This window comes from Charadrius vociferus, unplaced genomic scaffold (assembly GCF_000708025.1).
Source record: "Charadrius vociferus isolate BGI_N301 unplaced genomic scaffold, ASM70802v2 scaffold744, whole genome shotgun sequence".
Lineage (NCBI taxonomy): Eukaryota > Metazoa > Chordata > Aves > Charadriiformes > Charadriidae > Charadrius > Charadrius vociferus.
The window spans coordinates 364,044-382,614 of record NW_009648252.1 but is presented as its reverse complement, the minus strand read 5'-3'; the positions used below and the strand labels follow the sequence as shown (position 1 = coordinate 382,614).

The following is an 18,571-nucleotide window of genomic DNA, read 5'->3' as shown; positions in this document are numbered from 1 at the left end:
GATGCAGGGCAGTCTAAAGCTGTTGGGCTTCAGATGAGATTTCTGAAGTCTCCAGCAGGTGGCTGATACCAGGCTGGCCATTTTGGAAAGCACCTGTGGGTTGACTCAAAGGAAATGATACCATGCCTGTGGACTGATATCCTTTGAGATTTGGTGTCCACACGCCTGGCAGCCTGCCCTTTGCTTTTCTCTTTCCTCTGAGTCCCTTCCACTGACTCACTGAGGGGTCGACACGCTCTGCTGCATCAAACTTGCACGGAGTCAGCTGGAGGAAAGAAATAGGAGAGCGTAAGTAAATACAGGTGGATGGGGTGAAACCATTCTGATCCGGCTTGCCAGGGCACAAACACTCACTGGCACATTCAGGGGGGAGCACGCATCCCCGGCAGCAGCAGTTGTAGGCAGTTGGCCTTTGTCTCTCGGGTCACTGTCACACAGCATCACCCCAGGGTTCAGGGAGAGTGATGCAGGGGATCCATCTGCATAATATGGCTAAAACTCTGTTACATTATTTCATCAGTGACAAAAAGCACATGCAAAAAATTGTGAAAATATTGCTGAATTCTTAGTAGCTCTCCTTACCTTGTTTTTTGTAATGTACTTGGGACAAACCATTGACATAGAAATTGAAATACCCTCCTTTATAGCACTGCAGCGTAGAAAAACCCTCATAGTTGATTACCACATGTGATTGTCTTCTAAGGATAAAGAATATTCATCTTTAGAATAATCTCTCTGCTCTCTTTAATGAGTATTGTATTTTGTTAAGTAACCTATTTATTGCTAACTTAATAGCAAGGGAACATTGTGTGGTAACTTTTACATCTGCATTATGGTAAGATATATGCGAAATGGACAGGACTCATCTTTACTTTTCTAATTGTATTTATATCCTTAAAGTTTTTTAACCTATTTAAAAAGACTTTTTGCAGCCTGTGCACTTGTGCTGTATGTTTGTATATTACATTTAATTCCTTTGTTGCTTTCTTTAGTGGAGGAGCGCAATTTTGTAGAGATGCACAGATGGCCTTCCAATTTGTACCTGAAGCAGCTTGCTGACTACAGGAACTATGTCCACTCTCAGAAATGCCATTGCACGGTAATGTGAGGAGGCTGAAGATATGCAAAGTGCATCTCAACCAGGAAATTTCAGACTGGGAATTACGCAAAGTATAAAAATCATGTCAGAAGCAAAATCAGATACTGATGTGCCCTGGAACACTGTACGCCATGCTGTAGTGCGCTTACTAATATTCTTTGCTTTGATAGTAAATCACTCTACTTTTTTCCTTAAAGCATTGAGAAATCATAGAATCATAGAATTGTCTAGGTTGGAAGGGACCTTTAAGATCATCAAGTCCAGCCATCAACCTAACACTACCCAAATCACCACTAGATGCCCATCAGCACCACATCTACCTGTCTTAAATACCTCCAGGGATGGCAACTCTGCCCCTTCCCTGGGCAGCCTGTTCCAGTGCTGGACAACCCTTTCGGTGAAGAAATTTTTCCTAATATCCAATCTAAACCTCCTCTGGTGCCACTTGAGGCCATTTCCTCTTGTCCTGTTGCCTGTTCCTTGAGAGAAGAGACCGACCCCACCTCACTACTCCCTTCTTTCAGGGACCGAGAAGGTGTCCCCTCAGCCTCCTCTTCTCCAGGCTGAACACCCCCAGGGCCCTCAGCCGCTCCTCACCAGACGTGTGCTCCAGACCCCTCACAGCTCCATTGCCCTTCTCTGGACTCGCTGCAGCACCTCAGTGTCCGTCTTGTCGTGAGGGGCCCAGAACTGAATACAGCATTTGCGGTGGGGCCTCACCAGTGCCCAGCACAGGGACACCATCACTGCCCCAGTCCTGCTGGCCACACTATGTGATGTTTATTTTAAAAAGAGAGGGACAAAGGCATTCTTTACCTCATTAGTGCTGCAGGATGTCCTATACAAGCATAATTATACTTTGCAAAACCAAAACGGCTGGGGAGACCACACAGGAAGGGTATTGAAGAACTGGAAAAGGTACAGGAGACACTAAGCATGATAGAAGATCGAAAGCTGTTATTTATGGACAAAGTACAAGCTGCTGCTTTTTTTTTTTTTCTCTTTTTCTTTTTTAAGAAGAGAGAAACTGGGGCCAGTAAGAGATGCAATTCTCAAGGATATCAAAAAGTTAATGACAGAACTCAGTCAGACCATTGCAAGCAGAGTTGATAATAACCTCGGAGAAAGCAGTGCTAACGCAGAGTTTTATGATATAAAATAGGGGAATGCTGTTGGTAGTGTGTGGGTCTCCACCATCAACACCCCATCTTTTGTCTCGCCCCCGCAGGCTGAACTGCATTGCGGCTTCTGCATTTCAGGAATGTGACTCCTGTCCTTGACCTCGTCTGCAGATAAATACAACATGCCCCTTACTGCTGAGTGGTTTGGGAAGAATTTCAGCCAGACAAGAGAGGGGAGATAAAGGAAAGACAGGTGAGGATGTTTTTCATCTGCTTATTTTGAACCAGGCTGCTTGACTTTGGTGACAAGACTTTGGGTGGTGGGGTTAAGTGGGGCAGGTCACATTTGCTAACCTCCAGTCAACTGGGACCTGCCCAGTTAGCCAGGACTGCTGAGAAACGATGGAGAGTGGCTTGGTGAGCATGTCCACCAGCTCCCTCAGTACCCTTGGGTGGATCCCATCTGGCCCCATAGACTTGTGTGTGTCTAAGTGGTGTAGCAGGTCCCTCACCATCTCCTCATGGATTATGGGACCTTCATTCTGCTCCCCTCCCCTGTCTACTAGATCAGGGGCTGGGTACTCAGGGAACAACTGGTCTTACTGTTAAAGACTGAGGCAAAGGTGGTGTTAAGTACCTCAGCCTTTTCCTCATCCTTTTTCACCATGTTTCCATCCCCATTTTCTAAAAGACAGAGATTATCCTCAGTTCTCCTTTTATAGAAACTATTTTTGTTGTCCTTAACAGCAGAAGACAGGTTAAATTCTAATTGGGCTTTGGCCCTTCTAATTTTCTCCCTGCATAGTCTCACTGCATCTTTGTAGTCCTCATGAGTGGTGTACCACTTCTTCCAAAGGCCATAAACTCTCCTTTTTTCCCTGAGTTGCAACCACAGCTCTCTGTTCAGCCAGGCTGGTCTTCTTCCCCTTTCTTTGGCACATCGGGATGGCATCCTCCTGCACCTTTAAGACTTCCTTCTTGAAAAATGTTCAGCCTTCTTGGACTCCTTTGGCCTTCAGGACTGCCTCCCAAGGGGCTTTGTCAGCCAGGCTTCTGAAAAGGCCCCAGCCTTGCTTCTCCAAGAATCAAAGGCTATCATTTTGTGATCACTGTGCCCAAAATGGTGTCCAACCGTCACATCCCCCACAAGTGTTCTCTGTTTACAAACAACAGATCCAGCAGGGCACCTTCCCTAGCTGGCTCCCTCACCATTTGTGTCACCAAGTTATCCTCAACACGCTCTAGGAACCTCCTAGGCTGTTGCCTTTGTGCTGTATTTTATTCCCAGCAGATACCTGGTAAGTTGAAGTCCCCCATGATGACAAGGGCCTGCAGTGTTGAGACTTCTCCCAGCTGTTTATAGAATATTTTACCTGCCTCTTCACCCTAGTTGGGCAGTCTATAACAGACTCCCACCATGATATCTGCCTTCTTGGCCCTCTCCCTGATTCTTATCTATAAACACTTAACCCTATTGTTATCATTATTTAGTTCTAGACATTCATAACGCTCCCTGACATACAGGGCCACCCCACCACCACTCCTTGGTTGTCAGTCCTTCCTGAAGAGCCTATAGCCATCCATGGCAGCACTCCAGTTGTGCGAGTCATCCCACCGCGTTTCTGTCATGGCGACATCGTAGCTTTCCTGCTGCGCAATGGCTTTCCAGCTCCTCCTGTTTGCAGCCCCTGCTGCATGTGTTAGTGTGCAAGCACTTCACTTGGGCTATTGATCCCACCACATTTTTACTGGGAGAAGGCCTAATTCCTGCCTGACTATTCCCAGGTGTGGCCAAAATTTCTAACCCATCAAAGACGCTCACATCTCTGATGCTGCGTGAATCTCCATCCCCTACTTCCACTGAGTCCCAGACTGAGGGACCTCACTAGCATGCTGTCCCATGGACATTGTCACACCACCCTACTCCTAAAAAGCCTGGTTGCATCCCCTTCCCCTTTCAAATCTAGTTTAAAGCCCTTTCGATGAGCCCTGCCAACTCCTGCACCAAGAACCTTCTCCCCCTTTGAGACAGGCGTACCCTGTCAGTCCCCAGTCGGCCTGGTGTTGCGTAAACCAAACCATGACCAAAAAACCCAAAGTCCTGCCACTGGCACCAGGCTCAGAGCCAGGTATTGATCTGCTGGCTCTATCATGAAGATTTATTTCAAGCACAAGGATTTCACACCTGTGGGGATTAAACATAGCACAGGACAGTGTCATGACTGTCATCTGTTCCCCCTTCTAATTTCTTTATAGGTTTTTTTAATTGGTTTTCATGTTTATTTTTGGCTGCTAAACAGCATCTGTTGAAAACAGATTATTTTTTTAAATCTATGTACAATAGGAGCATAGTAGCAGTGCAGGGAAGCTGAGAAGACAACTCGTAAGTTCTGTAAATATTTCAGAATGCAAAAAATTACTGCAGCATCTGTTGGTTTGCAAAATAAAGGGTAGGTTTAATAAGAATTTTAGTTACTCTTCATTTTCTACTTCAGGTTAAGTCTGTAGTTCCTTTTACTGACACTCTTACAGTCACGTGAGTGGGTATTTTAATTCCAGAGGAATACTTATGCATCACTATATTCTCTAGTGCCTCTCAAATATCTAAAAATTGAAATAATTTCTCCTCCCAGTAAATAGCAGAAGGAAGTGTGTTTTAATAATCTGTAGCACACCTTTGGTAGTGTGGTCATATTGTGTTTTTCCCCATGAGGAAAAAAGCCAGGAAGAGCTCAGAGCATACCCGTATGGTACGGGCAGGGACTCATCAGCCTTTTGTAGGTTTTGTGGTGGAAAATGCAGTGGCAGTAGTGACTTTTTTGGGAAAAGTGGGTCTCATAACCCTAGTTCCTCCCCAGCAGCTGACAGCATAAATGCCTGATGCACTGGTTGTGGAGGGAGGGGACCCCCATAGGTACACCAGTCCTATGAGGAACGTTGGCTTTTGTGATGGGACTTTGATCTTCACCCTCCCCAGTGGAGACTCAGTTTAAATTGATTTATCATCGTGTGCTCATAAACCTATGCCATGTGAGACAAACATGATTGTATTTGCTGGCTGCCTGGATTCTTGCTTAGATGTAACAGAGAAATCCTGAATATTATGGCAAGAATGACACTTGCAGATGCTATTGAGAGTTTTCTTGACCTAAATCCTTCATTTGTCATGCCATTAACTTATATGTATGGTGTAACATTAACAACAAAATGAACCCAGCTTTGACATGAGGTTATCTATCTGAGCATGGGTACTTTTCTGTAAGTGAAGTCTTACCAAGGAATCCCGGGGTGGGCAGGTCCCTCTGGAGCTCCCCCATCCCACCCCCCACCAGAGCAGAGGCACCTCCAGCAGTGGCACAGGACGGCGTCCAGGCGGGTTTGCGATGGCTCCAGAGGGGGAGACTCCCCCACCTCTCTGGGCAGCCTCTGCCACTGCTCTGCCGCCCTCACAGCAGAGAAGGCCCTCCTCAGGTGGAGATGGAAATAAGTAAACCCTTCATTATCAGTTTTGTTGTACTTTTCACTTTGCTTTGCCAGCTGCTTTGGGTTTTGGTGTGTAGTCTGAGCCTAGAAAAACAAAGACAAGACACCAAAAATTCATTTAGTGTTTCCCCAACCTCCACAGCAGACCATCTCAAATGTACCTGGAAACTGCAGCTCTGAGATAAAGATGGAACAGCAAATTGCTGGACCTGAATATATAATTTTTTTTTTTTGCTTATAAGAATTGTTTTTCTATTTCGAAACAGTTTTATAGGTGAATTGTTCTTTTCAAATTCCATGCTAGAGTCATAGGCATTTTTTTTTTCCTGGTGACATTTTGCAGAGGTTGAGAGGGTATTTTCTTTCTTATTTTTGGACACACACACACAAAAGAGTTTGTGACTCAGCTGGCTGCTCCAGGCTCACAATTCTGAAGTTAGTTTTATGTAAGAATGAGAATTCATTTTTTATTTTTAACTTTTCATCTGGAGATCCTCAAGTTCTTTAAAAGATGAGATGAGGTACTACTTATCTATGTCTTCCACATAAGGCGTCTAAAATATAAAGTATTACACTGCTTTTTCAAGATCACTGAAGAAAACTGAAAACGTTAAAGAAAAAAATGAGTAGGAAAGTAATATGTATTGAAATTAAATTGTGGAAAAAGGTTATTTCCTATCATAACAGTAGAAATTAAAAAAAAAGCATAATTTAACTGGATAACGATAAATAAAACTTATGGTTTTTTGAAGCACGGAGTCTTGAACAAAGGTGCCTGGACGCCTGATAGCATCCCCAGTCACAGCATGTGCTTCTACCAGCAGCCAGCTCAGTTATCCAAAGGATGCATTATATGCCTCATACTGACTCCTTGTACAAAACTGATACAAAAGTGGTGTGAATGTTTGTCTGCATTGCATGTAGTCCTAAATTTTTAATATTTTGAAAGCTTTCCCAAGTTTTCAGTAGAAGTTCGTCTGTTGCCAATAATTTAAGTATAGATAACAAATAACAAAATAGTATTTTTAACTTTCTGTAAATGTTTTATAGGCATTTAGATACAGGCTTAATAGAAATACAAACACTTTATATCCAATCAAGAGAAATATTTTGCTATTATGTATTTTAGTCAGTGCTAACCACAGGTTTTCTACAGAGAAGCCAGGCAGTGCAAAAATATTTATTAATTATTCACAGATAAATGCACACTACTATTCAGACATAAAACAGCTTTCCATTTAATCAGTGTCCCCATAATGCTGCCTGTATCAGGTGCAGATGTGCTGTCCTTGCAGACGTAGGCCATCTGATAAATTTAAATTCTTAGAAGGATGCTTCTTATAAATTCTTATTTTTGCTCTCTATGAGGATTTTCTGTAGAAATGTGTTTATATTAAAGCTATTTTAAAAACTGATACTTTATCATTCAGAGATGTGACTGAAAGTAGGCAATGATGCTTGGTGAGCTGCTGTTGGTAATTTTTTTCAGTGGAGGCTTTAGGACCATATCCATCACAGATAGTCAGGAATGAGTATGTATGAATAACTTTGTATGGTATAAGGTAAAAATTGCTGTGGCATAAAATAACCCACCTTTATACCATGGTATAAAGTAAAAATCAGGAACCAGCTGCAAAAAAAATGTTATTCAAGGAAGTGGTTTTGAAAAAAATAAAATGTCTGAGGAGGAAAACTTCTGTGTTGGTGTGGGAAACTTGCTCTTTGAGACCTTTTCCAGGCAACGCAGAGAGTCATCCTGCTAGTGACACCCAGGGCTCTTGGAAATGGACTTGTCGTGCTTTGATAAGTTTACCACATTACCCGGAGGTCTGGTCCTCCAACCTTCTTGGAGGTTAGAGAGTGGTCTTGTCATGCAGGAGCTAGGCGGTGCCCAGAAGGGCATCCTGAGCCAGCGACTGCCCCAGAGGGAGGTGGAAACCCCAAGGGACCTAACCTGCCCCAGTGCCACGGGGCATCCCATGGTCCCAGCACCTCTTGAACTCCCAGAACATCGTCCAGTGGGCAATTCAGGTGCCCTTAGGCAGTTCTTAGAAGGTTTGGGATTACAGTTTCAGAGTCAGGTTTAAGTGGAATTTCGACCCCCCAGTCTTTCATTAGAGCTAATTCTCAAAATCCACTTTCAGGAGACAGTTTTTTGAACAGTAGATTGCACCGTATCATTCTTGCTGTACTGATATATGTGTATGCTGGTCCCAAGCTAGCACTAAGCTTTATAGAGACTAATGAAGAAAGCTTTCGTCGCTAATAATCATTTCCGCATGATAGTTAAAAACCCTCTGCTATCGTGCCTTAGGTCTTGGTGTGTTTGATTTGAAAAAAAATGTTAGAAGGAAGAAAAGCTATTTTATTTGGTATATGTGCTGCAACTCCCATATGTTTTTCTTTTAATATACCCTGACAAAATGTACATTGTTTTAGGTTGAATATGTAAAATTTTCTTGTGAAATAAAAAAATTTGTCCCGTCAGTCTCGTGTGATTATTTACACATGTGCATTAGAACATTTGAGAGTTAGGCTGGAAATATTTTTTTAGCTTATTAGAAACATGGAATCACAGGATGCTTTGGGTTGGAAGGGACCTTTAAAGGCCATCCAGTCCAACATCCCCTGCCATGAGCAGGGACACCTTCCACTAGATCAGGTTGCCCAAAGCTCCGTCCAACCTGACGGGGCAACCTGGGCCAGTGCCTCACCACCTGCACAGGAAAGAATTTCTTCTTTAGGTCTAGTCTGAATCTCCCCTCTGTCAGTGTCAAACCGTTCTCCCCCGTCCCACGGCTCCCCTCCCTGATCCAGAGTCCCTCCCCAGCTCTCCTGGAGCCCCTTTAGGCACTGGAAGGGGCTCTGAGGTCTCCCCTTTTTGGCCTTCTCTTCTCCAGGCTGAACCCCCCCAACTCTCCCAGCCTGTCCTCCCAGCAGAGGGGCTCCAGCCCTCCCAGCATCTCCGTGCCCTCCTCTGGCCCCGCTCCAACAGCTCCGTCTCCTTCTGCTGGTGGGACCCCCTGAGCTGGAGGCAGCACTGAGGGGGGTCTCCCCAGAGCAGAGCGCAGCAGAGGGGCACAGTCCCCCCTCGCCCTGCTGGCCACGTGCTGGGGATGCAGCCCGGGGTGCCGGGGGCTCGCTGGGCTGCCAGCGCATGTTGCCAGCTCATGGCCAGCTTTTCCCTCCCAGCACCCCCAAGTCCTTCTCAGCAGGGCTGCTCTCCATCCCTTCATCCCAGAGCCTGTATGGATACCAGGAGTTGCCCTGACCCACACACAGGACCCTGCCCTTGGCCTTGTTGAACCTCATGAGGGTCACATGGGTCCACTTCTCAAGCATGTCCCGGTCCCTCTGGATGGCATCCCATCCCTCAGGCATGTCAACTGGTCCACTCAGCTTGGTGTTGTCTGCAAACTTGCTGAGGGTGCTCTCAATCACACTGTCGATGTCACTGATGAAGAATTGAACAGCACTGGTCCCAGTACAGACCCCTGAGGGATTTGGCTTTCTTTAGTCTAGAGAAAAGAGGATTGAGGGGGGATCTTATTAATGCTTACAAATACTCAAAGGGAGGTGCCAGGGGGATGGGAGCAGTCTTTTTTCAGTGGTGCTCAGTGATAGGACAAGAGGTAATGGACACAAGCTTGAACATATGAAGTTCCATCTTAACATGAGAAGGAACTTCTTTACTTTGAGGGTAGTGGAGCACTGGAACAGGCTGCCCAGAGAGGTGGGGGAGTCTCCCACTCTGGAGACATTCCAAACCCGCCTGGACGCTGTCTTGTGCAACGTGCTGTAGGTGACCCTGCTCTGGCAGGGGGGTTGGACTAGATGATCTCCAGAGGGCCCTTCCAACCCTAACCATTCTGTGATTCAGTGACACCACTGTTACAGATCTCCATCTGGACACTGAGCCGTTGACCACTACCCTCTGGATTCAACCATCCAACCAATTCCTTATCCAAGCAAACAGTCCATCCACTAAATCCACATCTCTCTAATTTAGAGAGAAGGATGTTTTGGGGGACTGTGTCAAAGGCCTTACAGAAGTCCAGAGAGATGACATATATAGCAAAGCAACTTATGTTTTTCCTTTTCATTTTTGACCTTGCTGGAAAGAAGATGAAGGCGACGGCAAGTGCAGATTTATGTTTAAGTTTACCTTCCAAGTTGGGGCATATTGCTGCACTTCATTCTAAATTACTGTATGGCCTCTGGAAGTTGGGTTTCTTCTTCTGTTCAGCTCACTGACCCGTGTTTTCCCAGTGAATTACTGCTTTGAGTGGCAGGTGGGGTTTGTACTCAAGCTGTTTGGCTGGTGATGGAGATTTTTCTTTTGAAGCAAGCAAAACATGATGAGGGAGAGATTTTGTTTTCTTGGAGTCATTTACCAATGAGGCTACATGCTATGTAAGACTGTGGTGTGTGGAATTTACCTGCCAGTTTCCAACAGGCTCATTAAAGCACCAGATACCTGCCGGTGTGTTGTACCAGGATAAAAATGGTCATTGTCCATATTCACCATGTTTATTTCCCCGTGGCTATTAGGAATTCTAATTAACATCCTGGTTGCCTCATCTGTAGCAAATTATTTAGAAACTGTCTGAATATCCAGGAAAAACAACCAGTTGTTTTGTCAATTATGGTTTAATATAACTCCTTGGGCGTTTATTGTGCACCCAAATAAACCTCTTATTCCAGATCCCGAAGAAACCTCAGCTAAGCCTTATCAAGCCTAACTTATTACTCGATTGTGAAACTGGTGAAGTCCAGAAGCAACTCCAAGCTGAACTCTGCAGTTCCCCGGCTATGAAGAAGGACAAGCGCCACAGGAGATGTGCACCAACAGAGTCATTTACTGTAAATTCAAACTGTATCACATGAACAAGAAGCGTTAAAGCTTTGTGGAAGGTAAAAGCGAAACATTGCATGAGACTAAGGATTTTAGACCTAACGTCTGTGTTCAGCTATTTCTGCTTTCCTGTCCCAGTTCAGCTTGCAATATGGATGCAATTCCATGGCTGCATGGATAAGCTCTTTCCTGTCCTTGGGAAAGGACCATGTGGCAGGTACTGTTAGAGGCCAAATACTCCAGCTCTTCACTGAGACACCCCAATGTATTTAATTTTATGGCACAGAATTTACCTTTGGCAAAGCTACCGCAATACAACTGTTCTCCAAAATGTTAAGCAAGAAGGGAAGCAGCATGACTTTTTCAAGCACTAAAACCAGAAATTTGTGGCTGCAGTTTTAACTCTTCCTGAGCAGTTTCTCTCATCATCAGCAGCAGCAATAATTACTGCCCATCCTCCGAAATTCCGTAGAACACACCCTGCAACAGCAGTTCTGACGTAGCTCCAGACACGCCTGGTGTGACTGTGCATGAGAAAATTCCGACAGCAGCCTCACCTGACACTGTTTCAGCACAGCAGTGTGTTTAAAGACTGCTATTAGATTTTAAGCTTTTTGTCCAGCGGAAATTCTGTCTGCATACCAGGACTGGAAGCAGTGAGTTCTGCTTGAGAATCGCTTAAAAAAAAAAATTTGTCATGCAATCTAGCAAACATCTGCATTGAACTTCTCATATTTAAGGACTGCCCTTTGCCTGGGAGAGGGTCAAGATATGCTGAGAAAACATGAATCTGCAGAAACTTGCACAAGTCAGCTTAAGTTATCTAGGACTTGCTGAAATATGGGATTGCTATTCTGCCAAGAGGTAAAGGTCTTTAAACTTGGCAAGAATGAAGCTTTTGGCTTTCCCGTTCCGTTCCAAGCAGAGGAGAAAGCCCGTGATTTCTTCTCTTTCCCTCCTGATGAGGGTAAGGAGGACCATCAGCCCCAGATGGCGTCACCGGGGAGTTTTACAGCAGGAAGATGTCGCACAGCTTCTTGCTGAGCTGTGGGCATGGGGGAACAGCTCATCCTACCTCACCTCAGCTTCATCCTGGGAGAGGGGGACTGTGCCCATGGGGGGGGAGCTTTGTCAAGGATGAGTTGTCAGGGGCCACACTCACATGGTCACCCCAAAGCTGGGATGGGCTCTTCCGCTTCGGCTTTGTCTGCTCAGCAAATCCTAAAGGTTTAACAGATTTTTTTGTTTGTTTAAAAAAAAAAAAAGAAAAGGAGGGAAGAAAAAGGATGAGAAAAATAAAAGTGAGAAGAAATCAGAAGGATTTTTTACTTTGGGTTTTTGCCTCATTATCAAGTTGAAATGGTCTTTAAACTTCTTTGTTTGGAGAGAGTGTTATTTTGATGACAAGAATTTAAAGCAACTCTTCACCAAGTTTGAGTTGGCAGCAGCCGCACTGTGCATTTCCTGTAAATCCATTTGCCGACACAGCACTGTTCACTTCAGGTCCAAATCTGCCCGGTACCATCTCGGTGGGGCGTTCCGCACTGAGCAACTGCCTCCAACAGGTTGCACGGCCCCAGGCATTTTCTGCTCCAAACAGCTCTTTCCTCGGAACTATCACTGTGAAAATGGAAAAACCTGTATCACTTCCTCCCAGCGGCTGTGTTGTAACGAAATCATTGCCGAAAGAGGGCTGCCGAGACCAGTCGTCATGACTCTGCCATGCGAGGCCAGCCAAAAGGAGATGGGTCATCAGGGCAGGGGATGAATGTGCAGGCTGCAGTGGCTATTATCAAGACTGCGCTGCAGGATACCCACATTATAGCAGTTTATGCATAGCTCCAGATCCGACCATTGCAATGACATTTTTTACAGGACATGGAAAACATTGAGAATTTCCAGAAGGTTATTTGGGAGAGACAAGGGGGAAAAAGATTGTGGACAGAGAAAGGGCGTTTAGGGTTACTGCATGAACGGGTCTGTAGAAAAAGAACCACAACGGTGAAGGCAGCCACTTAGAGCAAGCGTATTTTATTGGGCTGAATCAGATCATGTTTTGGATCTCTTTCCAGAGCTACAGAAAGGATGAAGAGATGTAAACGTGTCGAAGCACTGATCAATAAAAGGAAAGGACCTGTGTTTGCCAAAAAGGTGCACTTGATCCCACAGAAGGAATTTGCAAGGAAGAACTTCCTTGAACTTCCAAGAACTGTGTTTGTCAAAAGGAGGTGGTCATAGATCATGGTCATCTTTCTCCTGAAAGTAGAAACATCAGGCATAATGGGTAGAGGTCACTGCTGTTAGGATCTACTTGATTAATACAATACAGACTTTGGAGACCTTTTACATAGTGCTTTTATATGTGTATACATAATTACGTATTTCACCTGTACACAGATATATGTGTGCCTGTCTATACGCACACAGTTTTTGTGCATATACTCACACATTATATATATTACACGTATTATAAGTCTAGCCACATTTGCTAAAATCATCTTACCAAACTAGTGAGTTTCATTCAGTGAGGAAAACAAGTAATCAGCCACATGAGTGCTTGCATGTTTGACTCAAGCTACCGTCATCCTTCCAAGGTCCTTGTTGCGTAGCATGCACAGACGCTGAATTGCACGCACTCACACCCATGAACACACCCCTGTCTGTCTGTACAGGCAGCTGAATCTTATCTTCTGAAGAAGTGGAACATAAGTTTTTAAAAAAGCTTCTACACGCTACAACGGGTCGTTGAAGGGATGCTTGATGAGTGAGAGCAACGGGCCCCAGTCTGTGTCTGTCTTTCCCTGTATGGTTCAAAGGAGGAGCCAGGTGCTCTCCTCTCTCACTGGGATTAATACAGCCCACACAGTTACGTATATCCGGGCTGTCACTCTTAGTGTGGGGTTTTTTCCTTAACCGCATCCCTAAAAGCCCACTCATGGCCCATTCCCACTCGTGGCCCACACAAACACAGTGACAATACACATCATCTACCCCCAAAGATCCCTGAACCCCCTGCTGGAGCAGGACCCTCAGCCTTCTTTTGTAGGGCTGGCTGCCCTGACACCTCTTCCTCCTTTTCTGCAAAAAGCCAAGTATTTGTGACTTCCTAAAAGGCATGACCCTCTCTTTGCCTCCACTCCCTGCACTTGCCCTTGGGTGCAGCGAGGACCAGAGATGGTCCATTGCAGCATCCGCTCCTCCTGCTCTTCATCTTCTGTTGCTGCTGCTCTGCTCATTTAGATTATTGGCCCATTTCTTCTGTGCTTTGCTATTTGTTACCACACACACAGATTTTAGGCTGCTCTATCCTGTCCTCTAATCTCCTTCTCCGAAGGCAGTCTGTCCAAAACCTGACACTCCAGAAAACAAGCGGATGTATCAGGAGAGCGTTGGGGCTGAGGGAGGGATGCACATCGGGGCTCTAAGGCAAAAGGGCAACACCCAGGAGGTGGGATCAGGGACGGGCTGCACAGGACGAATTCGGAAACATTGCCCAGGACCTAGGTAGGGTGGAGGAGTGGGTGGGCAGGAGCCTTATGAAACTCAACCGGAGTTGGGTTTTGTGGGGCAGGAGCAGCCTCGCTGGGTGACACAGGCTGGGGATGATGGGATGGAGAGCAGCTCTGCAAAACGCGGACAGGGGGTCTCAGCAGCTACGGGGGTGAAAGCCAGCCATCAGCGTGCCCTGGCAGCGAGGAGGGCCACCAGCAGCCTGGGCTGCATTCACAGGGGTGCTCCTGCAGGGTGGTGAGCGGCGGGAGGACAAGAGACAGAGAATGTGTACGAAGTTTTCCCCATTCGGAGGGTGAAACATTCCCAGAGAGGCTGTGCAGACTCTGTACTTGAAGGTTTGCCAAGACCTGACTGGGTAAAGCCTTGAGCAACTGGGTCTGACCTCACAGCTGACCCTGCTGGGAGCAAGGGGTTGGATGAGAGACCTCCAGAGGTCTCCTCTGACCTGACCAATTCCATGATTCTCCTCTTCTTTGTCAGCAATAAGTCCCAGAGGCCCTCTCAGCTGCACTTGCAAACCTGTGGCCCTAAACTACCTCAGCCTGAGTGTTGAAGAGCTCTTCCCTCCTCTGCTCATGTTCTGCATGCTGCTTCTCTGTGTAAAAGACACTGCACACGCATATGGGACCTGCACCAACGTCACCCATCTCCACGCATTCTGTCTGACTGGTTCCCTGCTGCAGCATTTCTCCATGCCTGCATGCAAGCACCTCAGAAAGTCCTGCTGAGGGTCACCACGCTCCCCACTAGCAGAAAAGTACAGTGGGTCCCCCATAGAGTGTCCAGACCTTTTGTTTTTTTAAGTTGATTGCAATATAATAAAAGCCCATCTTCTGTGAGCAGTCAGGATGAAATGAGAGACTATTTTAGAGCAACAGGCTCCATCTTCTGACCGTCTATTACTCTAAAAAAATAAAAGGAAAGGAAGATCTACAAACTGAACCATTTTGTCTAGGCAAAGTCCAGCCACTGAAACCTGCGTTATCAGAGATTTTGGTGACATTTCTTTCAAGTATGCAGGAAGACAGTCAAATGTATATACTGCAACTAGGAATCCCAGAAATGAATTCACACTGTGCTGTTGCATCATGGCACACAACACTGCTCCATCAAGTCATGCTTCAGTATTAAAAACATTCAAATTTGTCTATGCTACTGAAAAAGCATTGCTGTTGGCCAGCGATCCTCCCCAGGACTTACTCTTCACCTACTGCAGGGCGCCAATCTGCTGCAGAATTCCAGGGAGCTTCCAGTACATGTTCTCCAGGTCAGAAAATCCTCCGATGCAGTGTCTTCCAATGAACACGCGAGGGACCTGGGCACAAAACGATGCCACTGATTAATCAGTAGAGCTGGGTGGCTGAAGGCAAAGAGTCCGGGTGAGGATTTGTCTGGAAAGCAGACTTCACACCGAAGACCCTGTGGTTTACAAAATCCTCCTCTGGTTCGCAACCCCCAGTCTGTCTGAAAGAAGGCACAGGGGAGTAGTGTGCACTTTATAGAGGCTGCAGGATAAAACCACACTCCAGGACAGCGCTGGGTATGCTCCAAACACATCATCCCAGAGCAAAGAGTGAGCACCTCCAAGTGCCAGGACCTGTGGTGCGTGAGGACCGTGCGTGTGCCCACGGCAGGTTCTCCAAGTGCCAAGGAGTCCCACTGTCCTCCCCAGTGCTTCCCGGGCACGTGAGGCTGCCGGGTGGGATGCACTGCTGGATGCCTGATGGCCACCGCTACTGTCAAAGTCACTGGGCACAGCAGCCTTACACTTCTGGCAGAACCCCTTCTCCACGTACCCTTTTCCTGGCCTTTTGCCCTCCTCCCACTTCACAGTCATGACTGTCTGCTGTTTTCCTGCCTGTGCTGGTCCCTTTTCCTGCCCATCTCACCATGGTCGCCTGGGTGAAGCATGAGTGGCAATGAGTGCACCACCTTACCAGTGAGTGTCACAGACAAGACATCCCTGCACCAGATTTTAAAAAAAACCACACACACACCAAAAAAAAAAAACAAACAAAAAAAGGACACCACCACCCACCCAAAAAAACCCCAAACCCCTAAACCAAACAAAAAACCAAAAAAACCTCCCTTGAAGACCGGGAAGAATTACCAAACCTCAGCACCTGAGTCTTCCTTAAGGCATGCATGTGCCACTCTCTGCAGAGCGAAGTGGAAATTATTGTCAAGCAGGGAAAAGGCACCCCAGCTAAAGCTAGGGGAGATACAAAAAGAAATGAAAACACAGGCAGAAGTGAAATTATTGAGATGGTAATAGGTCAAGGATTCAAGAGAAAAGCCATGGGCAAGAACAGGCTTAAAACACAAAGGGCAGAAGTGGATAGTTCACAGAGAGCTGCTCAGGAAGCTCTCTCCCCACTCCTCTGCAGGCACGGACAGGTCTAACTTCAGGAGGAGGACACCCTCACCCTGAGGAGGGGCCCCCACCACTACGATGTGCTCCTCACCCCACAGGCAGGCTGGTAATCGCAGCCCAGGGGACACACTGCCCCCCCAACAGTGTTTCGGTTTATCTTCTCCCTTTCCCTCTTCACCCGGGATTTCTTGATCTCGGCCAGCTCTTCTCCTGGCCCCTCGCACCCCCTTATCGGTGTAAGTCCCAGATGAGCCATCCCTGCTCCACTCACTCCCAGCCCTTTTCTCACCCACACGGTTCTCCTTTGCCTGCACTGGAGGTGGGGAGACGGATGGGGACATCTCCCAGACATCTGCCTCCATGCCTCCCCAGGGATGCAGACAAGCAGTGCTTGGTACCCCACACTCTGAGGACTATGCTGCAGTGCTTTCTGGTACCAAGGACACCTTGCTGCTGCAAGAGTGGGCTGTGGCAGGGGCTTTGCCTGCATCATGGGTCCCTGGGGATGCGTGGTGTCCCCATGAAGGGGGTGCTTGAGGCACAAGCCTAGGCAAAAAACAGAAGCGTTCTTCTGGCTGAGATGGGCAAGGGAAGTAACGTGTTACTGGTGGGACCTGAAAAGAAGAGAGCTTTGAAGAGAGTATGAAGTTTGTTCCTCACCCTGCACAGCCAACTTGGTGAAGAAAGCTTTCCCATGACCGTAAATCCCTCAAACCCCAGCAGATGCCAAGACAAACCTTCTTCTGACACCCCCTCCCCAGTGGCACTCGACACCCCTTTGTCCCCACTAGTGCCAACTGTCCCTCTACGACTGGGAAACCCTCTATCCCCATCCCTCTACAGATGGGAAATTACCTTCTGTTTTCAGTAGCTGACTCCTCTTGCTGGCAAACCTCACACCATTCTTCTTCAGCCTGGAAATCTGCTTCCACTTTCTCTTGCTAATAATCCTATCCGCCTCTTGCTGGGAAATTGGTTTCTGCCTTCAGTATGTGGCTTCACTAACAAAGCTGGCTGTCCTCTCCCTCCCTCCCTCCCAAATTCCCCTGCTGCTGGGAAAACACTTCTGCTTTCGGGATATGCTTGTGGTTCCCAGCACTGCTCAACACCACTGCTGTGATTCGATGGATGTCCAGCTGTAGGGATCTGAGGTTTCCTGAGGTCCACAGGGATGGTCACCGCCACACGGCAGTGAGTTGCAAAGCTCAGAAATGGCATGGTGGGTGGGGGCCAGGGATGACATAAATGGATTAACAACTCTTTCCTAAAATGTCCAGCATTACAGATGGCTGAGGCTGTAGGAAGAAGCATAGAAGGTATTTCTTGGCAATTGGTGTGGAAAAAGGGTAGCACGATGCTCTAGGAGCCCGAGGGCTGAGCTTCAGGATGCTCGGGCATTGGATGCTCACCCCTAGAAGCTGAGCAAGACACTTCGCATGAGTCTGTGTGACATATGAGGAGCAGTCTGGACTGTCAGTGGGATCATCAAGGCCAGGTTGAACGGGAGTCTGAGCAACCTGGTCTGGTGGAAGGTGTCCCTGCTCATTGCAGGGGGGTGGACTAGATGGCCTTTAAAGGTCCTTTCCCACCCAAACCATTCTACGATTCTGTGATCACCATGCCTTTCTGGGGCCAGGTGAGGCATCAGGCAGGAGATGCAGATTAACAGTCTGACAGCCCCCGGAGACCAAAGGTCTCAAAGATCTCGTCCACCTCCCCCAGACAAACCACCCACCTTAGCTGGGGTGTGAGGCCGGGCTCCAGCACCTTGCTGATGACCTGGTCCATGACGGACCAGCAAAGGCTGGAGGCTGCCTCCCCTCCCGCCATGCGAGACCTCCTCCTGGGCTGTCTGCCCCGAAGGGTGGGTAATCCAGAAGTGCCCACACACTGCCGCCCCATTCCCAAACTCAGGATGGGGACAGAGAGTCAAATGAGAAATAAGATCCTCTCTGCCACCCCTAAAAGGTTAAAACTGAGCAGGCAGGACCAGACACAAGCCCGGACAGAAGCTTGACTCCGAGAGCAAGGACTTTGCAGGAGGTACGGGCAGCGTTAGCGCCAGCGCTTTGCCATCCCCCATGTGGGAAAGAGGCAGGGGGGCTTTCTGTACGTGACCGCTGGGC

At 47.1% G+C, this 18,571-nt stretch overlaps 2 protein-coding genes across 2 annotated transcripts in view; one reads left to right on the top strand and one right to left on the bottom strand.

Annotated features, from left to right (window-relative positions):
- Positions 1-1,108, top strand: part of RHOBTB3 (Rho-related BTB domain containing 3) — a 28,174-nt gene extending 27,066 nt beyond the window's left edge. The window contains exon 12 of the mRNA XM_009884327.1: positions 993-1,108. Within this exon, the coding sequence (XP_009882629.1) occupies positions 993-1,108 (116 nt within the window). The remainder of the gene's footprint in view (positions 1-992) is intronic.
- A 14,170-nt stretch (positions 1,109-15,278) lies between these two features.
- Positions 15,279-18,571, bottom strand: part of GLRX (glutaredoxin (thioltransferase)) — a 4,468-nt gene continuing 1,175 nt past the window's right edge. Inside the window, exon 2 of the mRNA XM_009884326.1 lies at positions 15,279-15,386. Coding sequence (XP_009882628.1) covers positions 15,279-15,386 — 108 coding nt within the window. The remainder of the gene's footprint in view (positions 15,387-18,571) is intronic.